Below are 22220 nucleotides of genomic sequence, written 5' to 3'. Positions count from 1 at the left end.
TGCCTGGCAAGCTCTCCTCCTTCCAGTTGAGGGAGATGAGATCATATATGCTTCAAATGTGTACTTCGACACTGTATTTTAGTATTTTGGTGAGGGTTCCATCTGTGCTGGTGACCTTGTTGGTTCATAGCTATCAGATTGCCTTTAGAACCTCATGTCAGGTTACAGCTGTGCTGAGGTGGTGGTGGGTGGCATGGTGGGATGTGGTCGAGGGCACTCAAGACGAGGATCGAGTCTCGGTTGAGGAGATCCTCAAAGTGCACCTTCGAAGGAGCGCTGACTGCCTCTATGTCATTGATAAGCATTACTTCATTCTTAGCTCTCAGTGGGGTGGGTGTTTGCGCTGTGAATGATCTTGAAAGTACTGTAGAATCCGCATATGTCATGGCTGTCAGCGAGCTTCTGTATTTCATCCTCGCCTTCCACTCACCATCTGTTCTTTATATCTCGGGTTTTGTATTGTACCATGGCCTCAGTTTAGCTGTAGACCTGCTTTCCCTTGAATTTTGGTCGTGCTTCCAGTTCAGAAACATCTTCGGCTGGCGGTTTATTGGCTCCTGGATCTCCTCTTTGTTCCCGTCAGACTTGTCATGATACTTCCTGATGGAGAAACCAAGAGTACCTTTGCAGGTACTGTTTATAGTAGATTATGGGGCAGACGAGGCACTGTGGACATTCTGTGGTTCCTGCTTCTTTAGCGTCACCAGGTTGATTGTGAGGCGCTGTCTGAATAGATGTTCCTTAGTAGATTCCTTGGGTCCATCAACATTGATTTTCCAGCGGCAGGACCCCTGCTGCTGCTGTTATTTTTGAGCCAGGTTGATTGAGATAGTAGCCCAGACTAAACAGTGGTTGGTACGGCAGTCATGGTGCAAATATCCTTGTGGCCCCTCACTCACACGATGATGCGGTCAAGCACATGTCGACGCTCGGAGCGAGGGGGGTTTTGCCATGAAGTCTTGTATTTATCTCCGATGAAATAGGGTGTTCTTTATGATCAGACCATGTGCAAGACATTGTGAGGTGCAGAACTCCGTTGATGTTAGCTTTCCCAATGCATTCCTTAACAATCATGCCTTTCCAGAGGCATGTGCCCCTCCCACCACTGGTATTGAAATCATCAAGGAGAATCGGCTTGTCTCCTTTTGGGATACAGGACAACAAGTGATCGAGGCTGTAGTAGAATTCTTGATTTGCCTCATCTGTTACTGCTAGGTTTGGTGTACATGCTGATGACTGCGATGCACTGTTTCTGGGCTACCGTGAACCAAAAGGTCATGAGACATTCATTTCTCCCACAAAGGGGCTCCCTGATACAGTCAACCAGCCTGTTTTCTATGGTGAAGCCAACCCCATGGCGACAGTGTTCTTCCTCTGATTTACCTTTCCAGAAGAAGTATCCATCACCTTGATCCTTGAGCTGGCCTACTCCTGCATGCCATGTCTTACTCAGGGCAGCAATATCGTGTCGTAGTGCCGGAGTTCCAAGACTACGATGGCAGTGCGACATTCTGGTCTGTTGCTGCTGGACTTGTCCATGAGAATCCTGATGTTCCAGGTCCCAAAATTCATTTTGAGGGGTTGGAAGATGCCTTAGCGTGGACTCTTTTAGTGTGGGCTGGCTGTTGCACACCAACAACCACATGCTCCTGGTGTAGCAAGGCCCTTGTTCAATGGAAGGGATAGTTGAGACAATTAGAGACCAGGTTCTGCTGTGAGGATGGATGCACACACACACAAACACACAATGTTTCCTGTACCCACCTCCCCCTATTATGAGGACCCGCAATCCAGCTAGCTTCTGAGTCGATGTCAGGGGAGAAGTCTGGAGTTCATTTCTCAGAGTCATATAGGTGGGTAGGCTCTATCAGTTTGGCCAAGACTTCCAAGGCTTCTCTACTGTGACAAAGGTCTTTGTCAAGCCAACAAAGGCATGGTACCATCTGTTGTTCCCAGCATTTCTCTTGTATTTGCCAAAAGACGAAGATCATTTCACAAGTACCTCTGCCTTTTGGAACTCACATTGACTTTCTAACAGTACACATTCTGCGATGCGATTACCAGTGCGTTGAGTCAAACGTTTGGTAGAGTCTTACCAGCTATCACAAACAACAGGATTCCTCTGTGGTTGTCACACAGATTTTTGTCCTATCTATTTGTACAAGTATACAATGTGGCATCTTTGAAATCCTGTGGGATGGTTTGCAGAGCCAGAGTCCTCAACCATTCCTCATACAACAAGTTCTTCATTCCAAAGATCATTCTTGTGAACCTCCTCTAGACCCTTTCCAAGGCCAGCACATCCTTCCTTAGATACGGGACCCAAGAATGCTCACAATACTCCAAATGAAGTCTGAACAGAGCCTTATACAGCCTCAGAAGTACATCCCTGGTTTTGTATTCTCGCCTTCTTGACATGAATGCTAACATTGTATTTGCCTTCTTAACTGCCGACTGAACCTGCACCTTAACCTTAAGAGAATCATGAACAAGGAGACCCAAGACCCTTTGTGCTTCTTATTTCCCAAGCATTTCCCCATTAAGAAAATAGTCTATGCCTAAATTCCTCCTTCCAAAGTGCATACCTCACACTTTTCCACATTGTATTTCATTTGCCACTTCATTGCCCACTCTCCGAGCTTGTCCAAATTCGTCTGCCGCCGCCTTGCTTCCTCAATACTACCTGTCCCTCTACAGATCTTTGTATCATCTGCAAACTTAGCAACAGTGCCTTCAGTTCCTTCTTCCAGATCATTAATGTATATTGTGAAAAGTTGCGGTCCCAACACAGACCCCTGAGGCACACCACTAGTCACCGGCTGCGATCCTGAAAAAGACCCCTTTATCCCTACTCTCTGCCTTCTGCCAGTCAGCCAATCATCTATCCATGCCAGGATCTTAACCTTAACACTATGGACTTATTTAACAACTTCCTATGCGGCACCTTGTCAAAGGCCTTCTGGAAATCTAAATAAATCACGTCCACTGGTTCTCCTTTGTCTAGATTCCTTGTTACCTCCTCAAAGAACTGTAACAGATTTGTCAGACATGACCTCCCTTTGACAAAGCCCTGCTGACTCAGTCCTATTTTACCATGCACTTCCAAGCACTCCACGATCTCATCTTTAATAATGGACTCTAAAATCTTACCAATGACCGAAGTCAGGCTAACCAGCCTTGGGGCTGGTTTAGCACAGTAGGCTAAACAGCTGGCTTGTAATGCAGAACAAGGCCACAGGCACGGGTTCAATTCCCGTACCGGCCTCCCCGAACAGGTGCTGGAATGTGGCGACTAGGGGCTTTTCACAGTAACTTTACTGAAGCCTACTTGTGACAATTAGTGATTATTATAATTTCCCGTCTTCTACCTCCATTCTTAAACAGAGGCGTTAGATTAGCCACATTCCAGTCCTCTGGGACCCTTCCTGCCTCCAGTGATTCCTGAAAGATCACCACCAATGCCTTCACAATCTCCTCAACTATCTCTTTTCGGACCCTGGGATGTAGTCCCTCCGGTCCAGGTGACTTATCCACCTTCAGACATTTCAGTTTTCCCATAACCTTTTTCTTAGTGATGGCCACTGCACTCACCTCTGCCCCCTGATTCTCCTGGAGCTCTAGCATCCCACTGATCTCTTCCACTGTGAAGACTGATATAAAGTAACTGTTCAGTTCATCTGCCATTTCTTGTTTCCTGTTATTATTTCTCCAGCCATGTTTTACAGTGGTCCAATGTCTATTTTTACCTCTCTCTTACTTTTTTATATATTGAAAGAAACTCTTCTTTTCTTCTTTTATATTACTTTCACCCATATTTCATCTTCTCTCCCCATATTGCTTTTGTAGTTGTCCTCTGCTCGCTTTTAAAGGATTCCCAATCCTCTGGCTTCCCACTAATCCTTGCCACTTTGTATGCTTTTTCTTTTGCTTTTATGCTGTCATTGACTTCTCTCGTCAACCATGGATGCCTTGTCCTGCCCTTAGCATGTTTTCTCCTCCTTGGGATGAATTTCTGCTGTGTCTCCTGTCATGTGAGAGTACCTTTAAGAAATTAGTGCTTAAGAAATGTACCTTTAAGAAATGGGTGTTTATCAGTGATGTCAGAGTGTGGGTGGAGCTGGGCTGTCTGTCCGCTTTTTACTTTCATTTTAGGCTGTTTGCTGCAGGGTATGTTTTAGTTTTGTTTTCAGAGCTGGATAGCTGCAGTCACAGCCATAAGGTGTATTAGAGTCTCTCTCTGTAATCTAAAGACTGTAAATCGATCCTGGTGACTTAAAACTAATAACAGTAGTGAATGTAAACCTGATGTGCTTCTGTTAAAAGGTGTTTCTTCTATCTTCTGGGTGTTGTTTGGGAAGTTATTAAGGATTACTTAGTGTTGTATTCTTTGGGGATTGTATTTGAATTGATGGTTGCTAAGATGTTCACTGTATGTTTCAAAAAGGTTACACTTTTGGGTTCTCTAAACCCTGGTCCATAACAAATTGGGGGCTTGCGACATCTGGGATAAAGTCTATCTATTGGATTGGCTTAGTGAACCTAAAGACAGTGAGGGGTGAGCATATTGTGGTTACTTTTCAGGTGTGGTAATTTAGTTTAAGTGGGAAGTGTGTTGTGGACAATGGCTCTTTCAGAGGCTCTGAAGTTTTTGGGTGTGGAGACGGTCACAAACAGTACCTTACGGACAGAGACTAAAAGCAAACTTAGGGCAGCACGGTAGCATTGTGGTTAGCACAATTGCTTCACAGCTCCAGGGTCCCAGGTTCGATTCCCGGCTTGGGTCACTGTCTGTGCGGAGTCTGCACATTCTCCCCGTGTCTGCGTGGGTTTCCTCCGGGTGCTCCGGTTTCCTCCCACAGTCCAAAGATGTGCAGGTTAGGTCGATTGGCCAAGCTAAATTGCCCTTAGTGTCCAAAATTGCCCTTCGTGTTGGGTGGGGTTACTGGGTTATGGGGATGGGATGGAGGTGTGGGCTTGGGTAGGGTGCTCTTTCCAAGAGCCGGTGCAGACTCAATGGGCCTCCTTCTGCACTGTAAATTCTATGATTCTATTATTCAGACTGTTAGATTTGGCAAAACAATGCAGTTAACATTACCTGACAAATGCAAAAAGATGAGGTAAATATGGCGGTGGCTAAGCATTTAAAGTTGCCTGAGATACAGTTTGACTCATTGGAAATGGCAAAAATACAGTTACGATTTAAACAAATAGAACATGAGAAAGAATTAAAGCAGCTTGAATACGAAAGAGATAGAGAGGTAAAAGAAAGAGGGAGAGAAGAAAGTAGAAAAGAAAGAATAGCCCTAGCAGAACAAAAAGAAAGAGAAAGGGAGATACAGATCAGGGAAAAAGATAAAGAGAGAGAGTTTGAACTTCAGAAAATGGCCATGAAACATGACAGTCAGTTAAAATTGGTAGACGTTAAGGGAAAGTACAGTTGGATGATAGTGATGAGGATAGTGAGAAAGAGCTTCAAAGTCGAAGGCTTGGTGGGGATCTATTTAAATATGTCCAAGCATTGCCAAGATTTGATGAGAAGGAGGTGGAAGCCTTTTTCATTTCATTTGAGAAGGTAGCTAAACAAATGAAATGGCCACAGGACATGTGGGTATTACGGATTCAAACAAAGCTGATAGGCAGGGCTAGTGAAGTGTTTGCATCACTGCTGGACAAGGTATCTGGGGCGTATGAGAAGGTGAAAAAATCCATCTTCATTGCATATGAACTGGTGCCTGAAGCCTACAGACAAAGGTTTAGAAATTTAAGGAAAGATTTGGTCAAACATACATGGGGTTTGAAAGGATCAAACAGAGTAATTTTGATAGGTGGATAACGGCTTTAAAAATAGACCAAACGTATGAAGCTCTCAGAGAAATTATACTTTTGGAGGAGTTTAAAAATTAAATTCCTGATGTAGTGAGAGCTCATGTGGAAGAGCAGAGGGTTAAAACTGCGAGGGTGGCAGCAGAAATGGCAGACGATTATGAATTAGTTCACAAATCAAAACTTGGTTTCCAACATCAGTTTCAGCCTGTGAGGGATAGAAACTGGGGACATGAGAAATACTCAAGTGGTAAACGTAAAGGTGATCTGATGGGAGATAATAAGGAGATTAAAAAGGAAATTCAGGAGGGTGGAAAAGAAATGAAAAGTTTCAAATGTTTTCACTGTAATAAACTAGGCCATGTAAAGTCACAGTGTTGGTGTGAAGAAAAGGACTGGGAAGGCTGATGTGGTAAAACAGGATAAGAAAGTGGGTTTTATTAAGATGATAAAGGAAAGCCCAAGTGAAGTGAAGGAGGTGCAAAAGATTGCACAGCCTGATCAAGAGGTGATTGATAAGAAGGTGCCTGATCTCTTTAAAGAATTTATTTGTGTGGGTAAAGTTTACTCATGTGTATCAGGAGGAGCAGGTAAAATAAGTCACAATTTTAACAGATACGGGAGCTAGTCAATATTTAATGGTAAGAGATGAGGATTTATGTAGTTTGGTAAGAATGTTGCCAGAAAAGGTGGTAATGTGTGGAATTCAGGGTGAGGGGAGTCGTGTTCCATTATATAATATAAGGTAAGGTTGGAAAGTCCAGTGAAGAGTGGTGAAGTGGTAGTAGGAGTAATAGAGAAACTATCTTGTCCAGGAATACAGTTTATCTTGGGTAATAATATAGCTGGATCGCAGGGGGAGTGATAAGCCAGTGCAAAATCAGACAACTGAAGTGTTGAAGGACAAATATCCTGTGATTTTTCCGGATCGTGGAGTAACATGGTCTTGTAGTCACAGGTTAAGACAACAGGAGAAATCAAAGAGTGAAGATGAAGGAGAAGTGCAATTATCAGAAACAATTTTTGATCAGATGGTTGAAAAAGAACAAGAACAGGTGGAGGATGAGGCGGATATTTTTAGTTCAGGAAAAGTGGCGAAGTTACAACAAAAAGATGTAGAAATAAAACGGATGTATCAGAAAGCATACACGGAAGAGGAATCTGCATGTATACCAGAGTGTTACCATAAAAGTGATGTCTTGATGAGAAAATGGAGACCTTTACATAGGCAGGCGGATGAAAAGTGGGCAGAAGTTCATCAAGTTGTATTGCCGGTAGGGTATAGAAAGGAGGTGTTGCGAGTTGCACATGAGGTACCAGTGGGAGGTCATTTGGGAATAAGGAAACCCAAGCTAAAATCCAAAAACATTTAATTGGCCTGGACTACATAAAGATGTAGTTAAATTTTATCAATCATGTCACACATGTCAAGTGATAGGGAAACCTCAAGCGGTGATAAAATCAGCGCCCTTAATACCCATTCCAGCATTTGAGGAACCTTTTACAAGTGTCCTAATTGATTGCGTAGGACCGCTTCCTAAAACAAAAAGTCGGAATCAATATCTTTTGACTATAATGGATGTGTCTGCTAGGTTTCCAGAGAACATTCCAGTACGTAATATTACAGCTAAAAAGACTGTGGAGGAGTTACTTAAATTCTTTACCAGATATGGATTACCCACAGAAATACAATCGGATCAAGGATCAAATTTTACCTCAAGGTTATTCAAAGAAGTTATGGATAGCTTAGGAATAAAACAATTTAAATCAACTATGTACCATCCAGAATCACAGGGAGTGTTAGAAAGGTGGCATCAGACATTAAAGACAATGTGGAGGGCTTATTGTCACGATTATCCAGAAGATTGGGATAAAGGAATTCCATTCGTACTGTTTGCAATTAGGGATGCACCTAATGAGTCAACCAAATTTAGTCTTTTTGAACTAATTTTTGGTCATGAGGTAAGTGGACCACTTAAATTGATTAAGGAAAAATTGGTGAGTGAGAAATCAGAAATTACATTATTGGATTATGTGTCAAATTTTAGGGAACAATTAAATAGAGCAGGTGAATTGGCTAGACAACATTTAAAAGTTTCACAAAATGTGATGAAACTGAACTGGTAGCGGACAAGAAATCCAAAGTTTGTAGTTTTGCCATTGGAGATAAAGTTTTAGAATTGTTACCACTGCTAGGTGAACCTTTAAAAGCAAGGTTTTGTGGACCTTATCAGATTGAAAGGAAATTAAGTGAGGTGAATTATGTGGTTAAAAACATCAGATAGAAGGAAGACTCACCGAGTGCGTCTTGTGAATATGCTTAAAAGGTACTTTGAAAGGGAAGGAGAGAAAAAGGAGGTTTTAACGATTCTAACTCAAAGTGACGAACCAAATCCAGATGACTGTGAATTTGGCAGACCTCAAATTAAATTGGAAAACGAGGTGTTCTTAAAAATTGGGATAAATTGTTGAGTTACCTTTCAGAGGAAAAGCGGACTGACCTGAAAGAGGTAATGATATCACATGGGCAAGTTTGTGGAGATAAATTGGGAAGTACTAAAATGGCTATACATGATGTAGATGTGGGAAATGCTGTTCTAATCAAACAACATCCATATGGACTTAACCCTTTAAAATTGGCACAGGTTAACAAAGAGATTGAGAGTATGCTTAAAAATGGCATAATTGAAGCGGTGGCAGCCAATGGAGCTCACCCATAGTGATGGTACCAAAACCAGATGGTACCCAGTGGTTGCTTATGGACTATAGAAAGGTTAATGCAGTTACAAGAATGGACACTTGTCCTATCCCATGTTTGGAGGATTGCATTGAGAAAGTGGGACAATCAGCTTTTATTTCCAAACTGGATTTACTTAAAGGTTACTGGCAGGTCCCTTTATCCGAAAGGGCGAAGGATATTTCAGCTTTTGTGACTCCAGATGGTATATACCAATTCAAAGTTATGCCATTTGGCATGAAAAACGCCCCAGCCACATTTCAACGATTAACTAACAAAGTTGTTTTAGGATTAACCAATTGTGCTGTATATATCGACGATCTGGTAATTTTCAGTCAGAAATGGAAAGAACATTTGAAACATCTGATGGAGTTATTTGATCGACTTCAGGAGGCGGGTCAGGTGATAAATCTAGCCAAAAGTGAATTTGAAAAAGCTCAAGTCACTTTCCTTGGCCATACAATCGGACAGGGTCGAATGGTCACATGGGATGTGAAAACAACAGTAATTGAGGAGTTTCCAATACCCTCAAGACGAAGGGAAATAATGCAATTTCTTGGCATGAGTGGATTTGATCGAACATTTGTGCAAAAGTTGTGGTTGCTCCACTGATGGACTTGCTGAAGAAACGTCGGACATTTCAATGGACAGCGGACTTTCGACAGGTATTTGACTGCCTGAAAGCTGTGAAAACCAATGCTTCTGTGTTGGAGAATTACAAGGGACTCGTGATCAGATTGAACTAAAGTATCTGACTTGAGAAATGCCGAGGCATAGAGAAATGGACGGATCGTGCAGAGCACGGTAGCGTGGTGGTTAGCATAAATGCTTCACAGCTCCAGGGTCCCAGGTTCGATTCCCGGCTGGGTCACTGTCTGTGCGGAGTCTGCACGTCCTCCCCGCGTGTGCGTGGGTTTCCTCCGGGTGCTCCGGTTTCCTCCCACAGTCCAAAGATGTGCGGGTTAGGTGGATTGGCCATGCTAAATTGCCCGTAGTGTCCTAAAAAGTAAGGTTAAGGGGGGGGTTGTTGGGTTACGGGTATAGGGTGGATATGTGGGTTTGAGTAGGGTGATCATGGCTCGGCACAACATCGAGGGCCGAAGGGCCTGTTCTGTGCTGTACTGTTCTATGTTCTATGAAGATGAACGGCATACGCCATATCCGCACCGCCCCATACCACCCGGCTTCAAACGGGTTGGTGGTGCGCGCAGTGCAGACATTCAAACGAGGCCTAAATAAGCAGTCTTCCGGGTCAATGGACACGAGACTGGCTCGTTTTTTGTTTTCATACAGGACCACTCCACATGCGATGACTGGGGTAGCTCCCGCAGAACTCCTAATGGGCCGGAGACTTCGCACCCGCCTTAGCATGATTTTCCCTGACATTGGCGCAAAAGTACGTCGCACACAAGAACGGCAGGGACATGGTTGACGCCCGGTGACCCAGTGTCATTCGACATTTTGCTGATGGTGCCCAGTGGGTCCCTGGAGTAATCTTTCGCCAAACGGGCCCTATCATTTACCAGGTGCAAGCCCAGGGTCATCTCCAGCGCAAGCATGTAGACCACGTTCGGTCCAGAAGACCATTTCTTCCAATGATTCCCCGCCCCCGGAGCTCATTTCTACAGCCACAGAGACCAGACACAGTGGAGAGTATTCCTCGCAATCTTCCTCTGGTGCCTCACTCAAAGCCTGCGCAGGACGTTGCAGAACCGAGTGGAGATAGGGACGCCGAGATAACAGAGGCAGCGGACTCCGACTCAGAGATGGAGACACAGGATGCCTCAGAGGGGGAATCCTCGGGCCCACGGGCCGTATATGTACAACTGTTACACAGTTCATCACAGAAGTGCCGTTCTCCGTCTTGTTACTCGCCACCCAATCCAGCGCCTCGTGCAAATGGTATCCGGCCTGCGGCAAAACGAGTCCGACGCCCTCCTTTGCCAGGGTTTTCAGTGGATTCCTTGGACTTTGGGAGGGGGAGGGATGTTATCACCGGCCTGCTTACCACTTGCAGGGGACTACTGGCAATCCCAAAATCCGTAGGGAGTATGAGCTTCCCCAATAAGGGGCAGAGGGTGGAGAAATCATTAACAGATTCCCTGCATAATAGAGCTTGCCAGTATGGAACCAGCTAGAGAGGAGTGAGCAGCAAAGGAGTTACTGTTGCTGTTTTGTGTGTGTGTATATGTATATATATATTATTGTAAATAAATGTTTTTTTTTTCCATTCTACAACTCGTTCTGGATTCTTCGTGGACCTCCCAAAAGAATCCTAAGGGAGCAGTGACCACAATACCCTGCAGTTTGAGAGGGAGAAGCTGGAGTCAGATGTAACGGTATTACAATTAAATCGGGAATGTTATGGGCCAGGGTTTAGAGAACCCCAAAGTGTATCATTGGGTTCACCTGACCCAAAACTTTTAATAGATTGTGGTATGGGGAGCACATGGCCCACTCTACAGGTACAGAAATGGAACAGTAATTTTTAAAGCAAAACAATGTTTATTCTATGAACTCAAATTAACCTTTTTGAAACATACAGTGAGCATCTTAGCAAACATCTTAGCTGGAGGGTGTGCAGAGGAGATTCACTAGGTTAATCCCAGAGTTGAGGGGGTTGGATTACGAGATTACACTGGGACTGTACTTGTTGGAATTTAGAAGGATGCAGGGGGATCTTATAGAAACATATAAAATTATGAATGGAATAGATAGGATATATGTGAGAGGTTGTTTCCACTGGCGGGTGAAAGCAGAACTGGGGGCATAGCCTCAAAATAAGGGGAAGTAGATTTAGGACTGAGTTTAGGAGGAACTTCTTCACCCAAAAGGTTGTGAATCTATGGAATTCCCTACCTAGTGAAGCAGTGAGGCTCCTTCATTAAATGTTTTCAAGATAAAGATAGGTAGTTTTTTGAAGACTAAAGGAATAAAGGGTTATGATGATTGGGCGGGAAAGTGGAGCTGAGTCCACAAAAGATTAGCCATGATCTCATTGAATGGCGGAGCAGGCTCGAAGGGCCAGATGGACTACTCCTCCTAGTTCTTATGTTCTTATGTTCCGATTACACATCAGCAAATCCAGAATTGCCTGTTCCCTGGTGGGCTCTACCACAAGGTGCTCCAAAAAAACCATCTCTTAAACATTCCACAAATTCCTTTTCTTGGGATCCACTACCAACCTGATTTTCCCAGTGCCATGATTATTGTGATATTGCCTATCCAAACCCCGATATTAACACCCCAATATAACATCTTAATCCCAACACTAACACAAGCCCCAACACTAGAGTCCCATCTCCAGCACACTATTATCTTAGCTTTGTTACACTAACACCCTATCCAAGATATTAACTCCCAAGCCCAAGTACATTAACACCCCAATTCCAACACTAACACCCTAACCCCAATACACTGGCACCCCAATCTTAATATTAATACTTAACCTTAGTACACGAACACCCTCACACCCCAAAATTAAACACTAATAACCTAACCCAATACACAAATCCCAATAACTGTAACAATCCATTCCTAGTGCCCTAACTCTGATTTAAACATGCTAACGTTGACACCAAAGCCCAAAATGTCAGATATAGGATTACATAGGTTGCATGCCACACTTGGAGATGGTGACGTGGTGGTAATGTCACTGGACCAGTAATCCAGAGACCCAGGCTAATGCTCTGGGGATGTGGGTTCAAATCCAGCTGGTAAAATTTAAATTAGATCAATAAATCTGGGGCGGGAGTCTCCGACCCTCCGCCAGGTCGGAGAATTGCCGGGGGGGGGGCGGCGTGAATCCCGCCCCCGACGGCTGCCAAATTCTTCGGCGCTGGGGTTTTGGCGGGGGTGGGAATCGCGCTGCGCCAGTCGGGGGCAGTTAGCAGTGGCCCTCCCGGTGATTCTCCGGCCCACGATGGGCCGAGTGGCCGCCCGTTTTCGGTGGTTCCCGCCGGTGTAAATCGCAACAGGACCTTACCGGCAGGACCTGGCTCCACAGGTGACCTGCAGAGTCCTCGGAGAGGGGGGGGGGGGGGGGGATCTGGCCCCGGGGGTTGCCCCCATGGTGGCCTGGCCCGCAATCGGGCCCTAAACTGGCAAACTGGCGTGGCGCCAAACACTCCGGCGCCAGCCTAGCCCTTGAAGGTGCGGAGGATTCCGCACCTTCGGGTGGCCCAACGCCGGAGTGGCCCGCTCCGCCGGTCCGCGGAGAATCCCGCCCCTGGAATCTAAAGATAGTCTCAGTAATGGTGACTGTGACAACTGCCATCAATTGTCATAAAAAACATCTGGTTGATTAATGCCTCTTAGGGAAGGAAAGCTGCTGGCCTACCTGCGATACCAGACCCAGAAATAGCCGAGTAAGCATCTCAGTCAGGCGCATTTAGAGATGGGCAACAATGCTGGCCTTGCTTGCGACACCCAGATTACATGAATGAATAAAGAAACAAAATTGGGTCAAGCAGCCAGGCCACTCTTTATGCTGCACTTGAACCTCTTCTTCTCATATATTTGTTTAGTCCCTCCTTAAATTCATCTGTACTATTCACTTCAACCGCCCTCTCTGTTAGAGAGTTCCACTTTTGCAACACTCTTTGGATGAGTTTGCTGTTGCATTCTTTGGTGAAGTATCAAGACATCAATCGCCTCCATTGGCCTGAATTTTATATGCCCCCGGAGGACATGTTTCCCATGAAATGAGGTGGGCAACCATCCCACCAGCTTCCCGCCCATCCCTGAGCTCTCCCTCAAAATACAGGGAGTGGAAGGGCTGATGATTCCCACTTGTTTTTGAGTCATTTGACCCTGATGATAAATGCCATCAAACGTTTGGCGTAGGCAGTACGGGAGTGAGAAGCCTGTTTATTTAAGCTTAAATGTTGAAAGGGCGGGAGTGAATTGGATGTCGCTCTTCAGGCTCTGCCTTTATAGAACATAGAACATACAGTGCAGAAGGAGGCCATTTGGCCCATCCAGTCTGCACCGACCCACTTAAGCCCTCACTTCCACCCTATCCCCGTAACCCGATAATCCCGTTTAAACTTTTTGGACACTAAGGGCAATTTATCATGGCTAATCCACCTAACCTGCACGTCTTTGGACTGTGGGAGGAAACCGGAGCACCCGAAGGAAACCCACGCAGACATGGGGAGAACGTGCAGACTCCGCACAGACAGTGACCCAGTGGGAATCGAACCTGGGACCTGGCGCTTTGAAGCCACAGTGCTATCCACTGTGCTACCATGCTGCCCCGATCATAGGGTGCCCCCCGCCTCCTTAGGCCAACCCCTCCCCCTCACTTTGTACCCGCCCTCTCCCTTAAACCCACTGCTTCCCCCCCTCTACCTAACCTACGCAAACCCTCCAAGTCCAAGACACCAGACCCACCTGCTGTGGGGATCCATGAACCTCGATCTTCCTGCAGTCGCGGCAGCTGCCACTGATGCCTTCCTGGCGCTGCCAAGACTAATGGATTGGTCGGCAGCTCCAGAGGGCGGCGGTTCTGTCCCAATGAGGGGAGTCCCACCTGGCCCTCATGGTTGCAGGGTGGGTCGTTGTGGAGTTACGTGGTTTCCAGCAGGCGGGTGTACTGTCCACCTGGGGGCATATTATTCCACCCACCCGCTCGTTGTCCACTGTATTAAACCTTTCAGAATTTTAAAGACCTCTTAAGTAATTCTTTCTTTTGAGAGAAAGGAGACCTGTCTTTCCACTCCTGGTGTCATCCTTTAAAATCTTCGCCGCATTTTCACTAGTGCCTCTATATCCTTTCAGTAATACAGTGACCAAAACTGCAGACAGTGCTGTTGGTGCGATGAATACCTGCAGTGGCATGATGAGGACCTTAATTACCCATGCAAGGACGTCAATTGGCGGCAGGTCAGAAAGACCATCCAGGAATCTACCATCCTCCTGCCCAATTAAATGCCATCCGGCCACCAAACATGTGTTTGGGGTGGGCATTGAACTCAGCCCTAACTGTGTCTGGAGTCACATATAGACTAGACCTGACAAAGACAAATTTCCTTCCCTCCAGGACATTTGTGAACCACATAGGATTTTGCAACAATTTAAAAATTCTATGGTTGCCATTGCTGATGCTAGCAATTTATTTTCCAAACGGCATATTGATTTATTAATTGAATTTAAACTCTACTGTGGGATTTGAATGTATATCTGTGCATCATTCGTCTAAGTTTCTGGGCTTATTAATTCAGTAACATAACCACATTACTATTGTTCCCTTACAGTGTCCACATTAAGCAAAGTCTCAGTAGATGGGTAGCTGCTTGCAAATAACTTGCCCACTAACCCAGTCAGAAAAACCAACAGGAAATTATTGTGTCTTTTACCTCTTCCAAATACTTTTGACACACTAAACCATGACGAATGTGCATGTATGTATGTGTATGTATGTATGTGTGTGCAAGCTGCTAACTTGGAGTGATTTTTTTTTTAATAGAAAAATAAAATAGATTAGAAACCCATTGGAATGCAAAAAGGATGTGTTTTATTTTTAAAGAGTGAGACAAGATTGCTTCCAGCCCGAAATGTGACTCACACCAAAGAGACAGAGAGAGCCACTTAGCGGGTCTGGAGGTTATCCTCATTATTTGATCACATAAAACCGGTTTGTGGAGCTGCGACTTATAACAATCCCTTCTCAATTACACATTGTAGCTTTCAGTGTGCAAGATGTTCACTGGAGTTACCTTGAGACCAAAATGTGGTTTCCCCAGCTTGACACACATGACAGAAAACATTTTCTGTTTATTGGCCTAGATGCAATACCGCAAAGTAAGAGCTTTCATTTATATAGTACCTTTGATGACCTTAGAATTTCTCTAAGTGACTTACACCCAAAGAAGCGCTTTGGAAGCATTGACATTATGGCAATGGCTGCAAGGACCCAAACAATTTGGATAATTACCAGATAATCTGTTTTAGTGGTGTTGTTTGAGGGATAGCTAATGGGTTGAACTCCAGGAATATCTCCCTCACTCGTCCTCAAAATGGTGCCAGGCAATCATTTCTGTCCACCTGAACGAGTGGGACCTCAGTTTAATACCTTAACTGAGAGATAGGTAGTTCTGACAGTGTGGTAGAACCTCAGTATTGCACTAAATGCCAGCCGGGACTATGCGCTCAAGTCCCTGGAGGTCAGTTTAGCGAACCTACTGACAGACAAGGGCACTGCCACCAAACACATCTAACACCTGGGCAGCACGGTAGCACAAGTGGATAGTACTGTGGCTTCACAGCGCCAGGGTCCCAGGTTCGATTCCCCGCTGTCTGTGCGGAGTCTGCACGTTCTCCCCGTGTCTGCGTGGGTTTCCTCCGGGTGCTCCGGTTTCCTCCCACAAGTCCAAAGACGTGCAGGTTAGGTGGATTGAACATGCTAAATTGCCCTTAGTGTCCAAAAAAAAAGAGTTGGGAGGGGTTATTGGGTTACAGGGACAGGGTGGAAGTGAGGGCTTAAGTGGGTCGATGCAGACTTGATGGGCCGAGTGGCCTCCTTCTGTACTGTATATTCTATGTAACTAACTGCCAGGTAGCATTGGGCTAGTAATCCAGAGACCCAGCTGTGGGAACATGGGTTCAAATCCTACCATGGCAGTTAATAAAGCAAGTCTCAATAACGTTGACCGTGAAACTATCGTTGATTGTTGCAAAAACGCACCTGGTTCGCTACTAATGCCCTCCAGAAATCTGCAATCCTTACCTGATCTGGCCTACATGTGACTTCAGGATCACCGGGATGTGGTTGACTCTTCCCCCTCCTCTGAAATGGCCCAGTGAGTCTCTCAGTTCAATGCCAATTAGGGATAGACACCAGCAATGCCAAATCCCATGAAAGAATGAAGAAACCAAACCCCACATCTTAAGGCTCGGGGGGGGGGGGGGGGGGGCACACAACATTGTGGGAATTGGAGCGATAAAAAAAATCGACAGTAAGGAAGAGAAAACGTAAATATTTAACATCAATAATCCAGGGAGTCCGAAACAAAATGGGATGGAGCTGTGATTAGTTTGTCACAGCCTAATCTGTAGTAACATGAACAGGCTGATCGCTGACCATTTAAACATTTAGAATAATAATACTAGGGTTCTCTGTCACATCCCTGTTCTTGCCTTTGGGCATTTAACTCATGTCTAATAACATACAACCTAATAATAAAGGCTAAGATTCTCCAACTTCATCCGTTGCCAACCAACTGGAAGCCAGAATGGAGATTTTGGCATCCCAGTCAAAACGTCGTTCACGTTCAGCAGGACCGGAGAATTCCAGCCACGGACGAGATCGGAGAATCCCGGGCTACCTACATTGACAGTAGTTGGGCGGCATTCTCCCCTACCCAGCGTGACGGAGGATGCCGGCGTAGGGGAGTAGCGCCAACCACTCAGGGGTCGCGCCTCCCCAAAGGTGGGGAATTCTCCCCACCTTTGGGGGCCAGCCCCCCGCCGGAGCGCTTTGCACCAGAAGACTGGCGCAAAAAACCGGCGCCCCCGGCAGCGGAGCTGGCCGAAAGGCTTTCGCCTGCCGGCGCATGCGCGATGTGGGGTTCTCTTCCGCTTCCGCCATGGCGGAGGCCGTGGCGGACGCGGAGGAAAATAGTGCACCCACGGCACTGGGAGTCTGAACGGGGGGCCCCGATCGCGGGCCAGGCCACTGTGGGGGCACCCCCCCCGGGGTTCGATCGCCCCCGGCCCCCCCCAGGACCCCGGGGGCCCGCTCGCGCCGCTGATCCCGCCGTTCCAGAGGTGGTTTAAACCTCGGCGGCGGGAGAGGCCTCCCAGCGGCGGGACTTCGGCCCATTCGGGCCGGAGAATCACCGCAGGGGCCTCTCCGATCGGAGTGGCGAGATTCCTGCCGCCGCCACTTCCCGGGTAGCGGAGAATCTCTGCCACGGCGGGGGCGGGATTTTCGGCGGCCCCAGGCGATTCTCCGACCCTGCTGGGGGTCGGAGAATTTCGCCCAACAGTTATTTGTATCTCTTTGGAGCGTTTAATACAGTAAAATGCCACAGCTACTAAATCGAAATATGTGGGTCAGCAAGAGTTGATTGAAAACTTGGTCAGGGATTTAACAAGGATCTTAAAGGAGGAGAGGAAGGTAATTTGGCAGAGAGGTATCTGGAGGGAATTCCGGGGTGTAGGCCCTATTTTGCCTGAAGGTAAAGGGAGGCCGGGATGTAGCTGAGTTTATAATTGGAGGAACCCAACAATCGTGGCACAGAATCATACAATGGTTCCAGCACAGGAGGGGAACATTCACGTCATCATGTCGGTGTCAGCTTTCTGCAGGGGTAACTCTACTCCACCCACTCCCCGGCCTGTTTCTAATCTTCAAATTTATGATTCTATGATTTCCCCGTAGCCCTGCAAATTCTTTCCCTTCAGATAATCATCCAATTCACTTTTAAAGATTTAATCTGGTCTCCACCACACGCCCTGTCAATGCAATCCAGAACCTGAACATCTACTGCATCAAAATGTGTTTCCTCATGTCGCAGTTGCCAATCACCTTAAATCGGTGTCCTCTGGCACTCGATTCTTCCACCAGCGGGAACAATTCCTCCCTATCTACTACCATCCAGACCCCTCATAATTCGAATTAGATCCCCTTGCAGCATTTTCTTCTCCAAGGAAAACAGCCCCAGCTTCTCCAATCTATGAAGTTCCTCATCCCTGGGACCATGCTCATGAATCTTTCTTGCACTGTCTCTGATGCCTATACACCTTCCTAAAGAGTGGTGCCCTGAACCAACATGATAAGCCGAGACCAAATCAGTATTTTATACAGGATAACTTCCATTAAAATTAAAGCAAAATGCTGCAGATACTGGAAACTGAAATAAAAACTGAAAGTGCTGGAAAAACCCGGCAGGACTGGCAGCATTTGTGGGCAGCACGGTAGCACAGTGGGTAGCACTGTTGCTTCCCAGCTCCAGGGTCCTAGGTCCGATATCCAGCTTGGGTCACTGTCTGTGCTGAGTCTGTACATTTCCCCCGTGTTGGCATGGGTTTCCTCCAGTGCACCGAAAGATGTGGGGCGGGCTTCTCCAACCCCCACCGGGTCAGAGAATCGCCGGGGTGTGGTGTGAATCCCGCCCCCGCCAGCTGCCGAATTCTCCGGCGCCGGGGTTTTGGCGGGGGCGGGAATCACGCCGTGCTGGTCAGCGGCCACTGGCAGTGGCCCCCCGGCGATTCTCTGGCCCGCGATGGGCCGAGCGGCCACCCCTTTTAGGCCGGTCCCGCCAGCGTAAATTAGACCTGGTATTTACCGGCGGGTACTGGCTCTGCGGGTGGCCTCGGTGGGGGGGGGGGGGGGGGGGGTTGCGGGGGGATCTGGCCCCGGGGGGGGGTGCCCCCACGGTGGCCTGGCTGGCGTTCGGGGCCCACCGATCCGCGGGCGGGCCTGTGCCGTGTGGGCACCCTTTCCCTCCACACCGGCTGCTGTGGACCTCCACCATGGCCCGGTTGGCGAGGCGCCAAGTTCCTTCCGCAAAGCTTGATGCGGCGCCAACCGCGCCGGCGCCGGCCTAGCCCCTGAAGGTGCGGAGGACGTGCATCTTCCGGGCGGTCCGACGCCGGAGTGGTTCACACCACGCCTCGGTGCCGGGACCACCTGCCCCTGGGTAGGGGAGAACCCCACCCGTGCTGTTAGGTGAATTGGACAATCTGAATTCTCCCCCAGACAGTGTACCCAAACAGGCGGTGGAATGTGGCAACTAGGGGACTTTCACAGTAACTTCATTGCAGTAAGCCTACTGGTGACAATAAAGATTATTATATTATCATAAGTGAGAAACAGAGGAGTGAATAATCATCCGGCGGGATTCTCCATTCCGGCGGCAGCATACCCCCACCCACGGGTCTCTCAATGGTGTGGGGGTGGCTGCAACAGGAAATCCATTGGCCAGTCCTGTCACCGTCCATGAGTTGTGCACATATACCGCACCCCCCCCCCCCCAACAACCCCCCACCCCCACACCCAGGCTCCTCTGCACCCCTTTGCCTCCTTTAGAATTGCATCTTTATATTATATTGTCTCTCCTTGTTTTCCATACCTAACTTCGTACTTTCACTTCATATTTTCCTTATTAAGGTGCAGTTACCACTTGTCTGCCCATTCCACCCGCCTGTCTATGGGAGACTGCTCGCTGTTTGAGACCAAGTCTGAATTAGGAGGTAAAACACTTAAGGTTCTGAGGGGGCAAATGCTGCGAGGATGTTTCCCCTCATGGGGGAATCCAGATCTAGGGGGCACTGGATCTCCCAGTCAAGACAGAGATGACGAGGAATTTTATTGTAACAATCCAACTGATCTGCTAATATTCTTTGATCAGGAAATCTGACATCCTTACCTCGTCTGGAAAATACATGGGGCGCGATTCTCCGACCCCCACGTCGGGTGGGAGAATCGCGGGAGTGCCGGGCGATTCCCGCCACGCCGCCCTGGCACCCGCACGCGATTCTCCCACCCCCCCCCCCAAACGGAGTGCCGAGTTTTCCGACAGGCCGCTCGGAGAATCGCCGCTCGCTGTTTCAATCCGACCGGTTCACGCCGGCGCCATCCACACCTGGTCGCTGCCGGCGTGAACAGCACGCGAATGTTGCGTGTGCAGCATGTGGGGGGGGGGGAGGGAGGATCGAGCACCGGGGGGTGCTCCGGAGGGGTCTGGCCCGCGATCGGTGCCCACCGATCAGCGGGCCGGCGTCTCTAAAGGACACGCTCTTTTTCCTCCGCCGCCCTGCAATTTCAATCCTCCATGTCTTGCGGGGCGCCCGCGGGGAGGGCGGCAACCGCGCATGCGCGGGTGACGTCATTTATGCGCCGCCGGCCACGTCATTTATGCGGCGCCGCTTTGACGTGGGCGCCAAGGCCCGGCGCACAAAATTGACACGGCGCCGCTCCTAGCCCCCTGGGGGTGGGAGAATAGGGGGCAAGGAGCGGCCTCCCACGCTGGAGTGAAATACTCCGGATTTCACTCCGGCGTCGGCACTTAATCTCCCGTTGGGAGAATTGCGCCCATGATTCCAGAGCCATACTAATGTGCTTGGATCCTAACAATCCTCTGAAGTAGCCAATATACGCCTTCAGCAGTTCAAGAAGGCAGCTCACCACCACCTTCCCAAGGGCAATTAGGAATGGACAGTAAGTGCTGGTCAAGCCAACAATGCCCACATTCTGTAAAGGAATTTTAAAAAGTAAGGAAACTAGGGATGGACAATAATTGGTGACCTTTCCTCTGATGTTAATATTGCATGAATGAATTTTAGGAAAAGTGGCTTATGTTTATGAAGTAAATACGATTTTGGTTTCATATTAGGTGAACTATTCGTAAATACAAATTCCTTGAAAATTGATGGCTGCAGTCACAGTTTACCTTTCATTATGGATTTAAATGCTACACTATCGAAATCACTGACTGCGTCATTGGTGCCAGGTACAAGCACCAAAACATGGAAGGACAAGGTATGTCTTGTAGCTCTTGCTTTGAGTGTTTAACTGAAGAATGAAGTCATTATTACCCACATTCCTATCCTCCATGAGACATTATGCAGATCAAGTTGCTGTGAGATAATTATCTAATTCTACAGTTTATTTTTGAATGATTGTGGTTTATTTACTTTGAATAAAATTATATAGTGGGATGAATAATGTGGTGCCAAGTGGTGAAAATACTGTTGCACTTTGGGAACTGGAGGCTGAAGCCTACCATTCACATTGGCTCGGAATGCAGCAAGGGAGCGTTGTTGGTGTTCTGAGCCTGCACAGAAACAGCAAGCCTCATTACGGTCGCATCTTTCAATTCAGTTAAGTAAGGGGTTCTTCCCCAATGTGTATGATGTTCCTAATCAACGTGTTGGGCACTCAGTGATGGCCATTTCAAAATGAATATGCCAGGATCAATTAAAGGCCAGATATTGGAATTGAACTTTTCGGTGACCCTCTTCTATCAGGGGTCACTTTTCTTTGCTGAATCGTCCCTTGCGAGACCTCCAAGGGTCAGTTCCTCCACATGGTCATGGTCTGCAAGATATTTTTAAGTTGGAGGCCTTTTAATAGATTTTGGCCCCTGTTAATGTGGCTCAGTTCCCAATGGTAGCCTGGACACGTCATGTGTTAAGCACCAGAAACTATGCCAAATATTTCGATGTACTTGCATTATTGGGTCAGGTAAGCTAGAAGGCCCACTTTTTCAGCTATGTGTCGGCATTATTTAAGAGAAGCGTGCCTCTGTAATTATTAACTAGTTTACCCATTTATAGTAATTATTTAAGGAAGTTTGTAATATTTCCTGTCAATGGCAGCTTCTCATGAAGGAGTATGCTAATCATTGCATATACTGACTAACCATTTCCAGAATGCTCTCCTTTTACTTCTGAATATTGTCATTGTCATTTTATTTCTGTAAAGAACGGAATGCTATCCCGATGCATTTGAGAGGCAAGAATTAACAGAGAGTCCATTATGCTTTTTCTCACTTGTTTAATTTGGATTGCGTTCGCAGAACAGTCAAAGCTTGTTTTGAAAGTGTATAATAGTCAAATATATGGAGTGATTAGTTGTGCTCAACAGAGCCCATTTATCAAAAATTGATCAGCAGTGAAGGATTGGTCCTTCTTACCGCCATTCCTTCTGAGA

The 22220-nt window shown here is 46.9% G+C and overlaps 1 protein-coding gene across 3 annotated transcripts in view; it reads left to right on the top strand.

Moving 5' to 3' along the window:
* The window catches only part of rnf32 (ring finger protein 32), an 87011-nt gene that overhangs the window by 5736 nt on the left and 59055 nt on the right, over positions 1-22220 (top strand). For all 3 annotated transcript variants that reach the window (XR_005460789.1, XM_038798389.1, XM_038798388.1), the window contains exon 2: positions 20902-21047. Coding sequence is in view for 2 of the 3 variants with exons in the window: in XM_038798389.1 (XP_038654317.1) it covers positions 20967-21047 (81 nt within the window). In the remaining variant the exon portion in view is untranslated. The remainder of the gene's footprint in view (positions 1-20901; positions 21048-22220) is intronic.

Source organism: Scyliorhinus canicula, chromosome 5, assembly GCF_902713615.1.
Source record: "Scyliorhinus canicula chromosome 5, sScyCan1.1, whole genome shotgun sequence".
In the NCBI taxonomy this organism is placed as follows: domain Eukaryota; kingdom Metazoa; phylum Chordata; class Chondrichthyes; order Carcharhiniformes; family Scyliorhinidae; genus Scyliorhinus; species Scyliorhinus canicula.
This window is presented reverse-complemented; position numbering and strand designations above follow the sequence as displayed.